At 39.4% G+C, this 4,252-nt stretch overlaps 1 protein-coding gene across 1 annotated transcript; it reads right to left on the bottom strand.

The window, feature by feature from the left end:
* Positions 1 to 1,643: 1,643 nt before the first annotated feature.
* LOC142605973 (uncharacterized) lies at positions 1,644 to 3,727 on the bottom strand. Its single transcript, XM_075777398.1, has 3 exons — positions 3,615 to 3,727; positions 1,834 to 2,028; positions 1,644 to 1,746 (listed from the first exon to the last, which is right to left on the bottom strand). The coding sequence occupies exons 1-3, from the start codon at positions 3,725 to 3,727 to the stop codon at positions 1,644 to 1,646; spliced, it is 411 nt and encodes a 136-aa protein (XP_075633513.1).
* Positions 3,728 to 4,252: the final 525 nt, after the last annotated feature.

Here is a 4,252-nt window from a genome sequence, read left to right as displayed (position 1 = left end):
ATCAAATTAAGGATGGTGATAATCTTGTTTCTTTGATCTTGGCAGAAACTCTTCTAGGACTGGTTGCTGTATTTCATGGTGGAGAAACTCAGAACTTCTTAAGGAGTCCTTTGACTTTGTAGATATGGATGATGGAGCGACTGGATATGATTGCCATGCCTAAAATTGGTAATTATGGTCCTAACAGTTTTCCAAGCAAGACTGTCATCAAAATTGAGTGCCAAACTGAGAGTGACTGGGTGAAGTTTTTGAACAAGAAATCCAGTTCTTCAATTGATGAGACTGTTATTGGTGGAAGTGCCCACCCCTTCTACTGCAGTCTCCAGGATCAGATCACATCTTCCTTGTTGGGTTGCGGAGGGCAACTTTCTATAAGGGAGATAGACTCTTAAGACAATTCAAATATGAGCAAGAAATGCCTAGTGGTAAAAGAAGAAGACCTTTCTCTCCTATGGACATAAATCCTACTTCTGTAAAGAACATGCTATTGGGTTTAGAGATGGCTGACCGAATGGACCAATCTTTTGTCAAGGTTCACTTTCACAAGATGACTACAGAATACTCTAACTGGTTGACAGAAAAGATTGTTGACAAGGAAGCTGAAAGGGTTGCTATGAGAGAACAGTTTCTCAGAGACAACCAGGAAAGACTCGATGAAGACAACTATGAATTCAAAAGAAAGGACAGGAAGGATGAAGCACCTAACACAGAAGAAATCAATGATCAACAGAAAAAGAAAAGACTGATGACAAAGTGACCTTATTTTTTGGCTTTGAGCATGTTTATTTCGTAGTTGATGTAAAAACTCTTATTTTTAAGAATTATTTAGGATTTGCAGGTTAGGGGTTTTGGTTATGGTGTAGGCTTTTAGGGTTTGGGTTTTTTTTTTTTTTGTATGGTTTGGCTTAGGGTTTGGGATTTTGTGTAATGACATGTTTTAATGGAATGGTTGAATTTTTGGTTAAATTTGGTTAATGGACAAATGGTAGGTTTTGGGAAATTGTGACCGAACCAATGCATGGTTGCCTACGTACCCCCTTTGTAGAAGGATGAGGTCATCACGTAGTTCATTGTTTTTTTATTTGCCTTAATTTTTGCCTAGGCCCTTTCGGGTTTTCAACCTAGCAAGCTCTCTCACTCTTTTTTTTTTACTTTTTTTTTGCATAGGTTGCCCTTTCAGGTTTTCAACCTACCCTTTTTTTCTCCATTTTTTTTGTTGCTCTAATTTTTGCCTAGACCACCCTTTTGGGTTTTCAGCCTAGAGAGCTCTCTCTCTCTCTCTCTCTCTCTCTCTCTCTCTCTTTCTCTCTCCTAATCCTAGGAAGGGAAACAACATAATCACTTCAGACGTGGTACTTCTTCAATTGATCCATGTTGGTTGGCTTAGTGAAAGGGTTTGCATCTAAGTCCATCAACCTTACTACTCCCTAACAGTATATCTGCTTGATAATGTATGGGCCTGCTTAATTTTGCTTGAACTTCCCATTTGCATCTTGAATCGGGGCTCGGATTTCTTTCAACACTAGATCTCCCAACTTCAAATCTCTAGTTCTTACTTTTTTGTCAAATGCTTTCTTAAGTCTCCTTTGGTATCCCTGAATGTGATATAGGGCTTTGAGTCTTTTCTTATCCAGTATGCATAACTAGTCATATCTGCTTTGCATCCAGTCCACTTCAGGAATTTCACTTTCCAATACTATCCTTAGTGAATGGACACCCATTTCAATGGCAATGACCACTTTCATCCTGTACACCAATGAATAAGGAGTGGCTCCTGTGGAAAATCAGATTGATGTTCTATACCCCCAGAGTGCATAGGGTAACTATAGGTGCCAGTCTTTGTAGTTCTTGGTGCTTTTCTGCAAGATTCGCCCTATATTTTTATTAGCAGCCTCAACCACCCCATTGGTTTGAAGATGGTAAGGTGAAGACTTGTGGTACTGAATGTTGAGCTTTCGTAGTAACTTTTCTGCTTCTCCCTTGAAGTGCAACCCATTGTCTGAGATAATCTCATGTGGTACCCCATATCTACAGATGATATTGGTCTGAATGAATTAAGCAACTTTCTTTGAATTTAGAACCTTATATGAAGCGGTTTCTACCCATTTAGTAAAGTAATCAATGGCTACAAGTATGAATTGATGGCCATTGGATGCAGTTGGATGAATTTTCCCAACAATGTCTATCCCCTATGTAGAGAATGGCTAGGGTGATGTCATAGTATGTAGTGGCATGGGTGGCATGTGTTTCAGATCTCCATGGACTTGGCATTGATGACATTTTCGAACATGAGTTACACAGTTGGCTTCCACTGTGGTCCAGTAGTAGCCTTGTCTCAATATCTTTCTTGATACCATGTGTGCATTCATATGTGGTCCATAACTTGAATCATGAACCTCCACAATTATTTGTTGCACCTTCTTAGTGGTTACACAAAGGAGATGAATTCCATCATACGATCTTTTGTAAAGTCTTTCACCACAAATAATGTAATTAGTGGACAACCTTCAGATGGTCAATTGGTCATTCTTGTCTGCAGATAGTCTTCACTATTATGTCATCAACATAGACTTCTACATCTTTGTGGATCAAATCATGCAACAAGGTGGTGGCTGCACATTGATAAGTAGCACCAACATTTTTAAGGCCAAATGACATGACCTTATAGCAATATTTCCCCTATGGTGTAATGAGGGAGGTTTTCTCCATATCATCTGGAGCCATCTTGATTTGGTTATTTCTTGAAAATCCATCCATAAACAATAGTAAAGCATGACCTGCTGTGTTATCAACCGTGACGTCAATGTGAGGCAAAGGGAAATCATCTTTCGAGTTGGCCTTGTTCAAATCTTGAAAATCTACACACATCCTGACCTTCCCATCTTTCTTTGGTATCGGAACCACATTAGCTAACCACTTTGGATAGTTGATCACTCTTAGGAATCCAGCATTGTACTATTTCTCCACTTCTTCCTTGATCTTGAGAGTCCATTCTAGCTTCATTCTTCTCAACTTCTGCTTGATTGGCTTGATGGTAGGATCTGTTGGAATGCACTGTTGTACTATATATGTATCAATCTTAGGCATGTCTTCATATGACTAGGCAAAGACCTCCTCGAACTCTGTCAATAGTGCCACTAGTGCATCTTTCTCTGAAGTGGTTAAGGTATTGCCTACTTAGATTATTTTGGGCTCATCCTCAGTTCCTAGGTTAATGGGTTGGGTTTCTTCTTTTATAGGTTCTAGGTATCCATGTTTTAATTCTTTATTATTAAGAGTTTCTTTACCAATTTAAGAAATAAAAACATTCAAAGCCAGCAAATAAGAAGAATCAGAAATCATATTAAAAGGAAAATAGTTCCTAACAGACTCAACAAACTCAATAGACTCAACTAAAGCAGACTTAATTGGAAAAATATCACAAACAGACTTAACAGGAACAAAAAATATTAGCAGAGGTAGACTTAATAGGAACTGAAACCATGTTCTTGGCAGGAGTGACTGGCCTGACGGTCTTGATCTTCTTAGCAAAAGTGACTGACTTGACAGTCTTGATCTTCCTCATGGAGTCCTCCATGGGGTGCGTGACTCCCTCCCATGCTCAATTCTTCAACTTAGTCGTGGCTTCCACGATGGCAGCTAGCTCCCAGTAAGCTCTTTCTTCCCTCAGTATCAATACTGCGGGATCTATATCCATATAATTTGTAGCTTCTTCTTCAATCTCCATGTCTGTAGGCTTATCGTCACAAAAACATCTAGGTGCTCTATGCTATCCATCCATTCATCAAACAAGCTGTGCTTGTCTCTGTTACCCAAGTCAGTGGGTTAAGGGAGGTGTTCTGACTCGCCTCCTTCTTCTCTTTCATTACTACATTCAGCACTCTCAAGTTTCATGATTCTGAGACTGTTGACCATTAGCTTTTGGTCTAGTGTGGCCAATCTAGCATCTATGTCATCTTCGTTTTCAGTATGTGGGGTTGGTGAACTTGGTTTTGAATCATAATACGACCCCAATTCTCGAACCTCTCTTCCATGCTTGTCATACCGAGGGCCAGACCTGGAGCTAACATTAGTGATATCACTCCAATCTGAAAGGTGCCTATAGGATATTCATCATGGTACATTTGATTGGCTTGTGCATTCTCCTCTCTTGCATTCTCTAACACATTCATTAGTCTATATTAATTACTATCAATGTCATTCCACCTGTTAGCTTCGGCATCTTCTTCAACGTCTTCATCATAATAGTTCA

This window comes from Castanea sativa, chromosome 8 (genome assembly GCF_040712315.1).
Source record: "Castanea sativa cultivar Marrone di Chiusa Pesio chromosome 8, ASM4071231v1".
NCBI lineage: Eukaryota > Viridiplantae > Streptophyta > Magnoliopsida > Fagales > Fagaceae > Castanea > Castanea sativa.
This window is presented reverse-complemented; position numbering and strand designations above follow the sequence as displayed.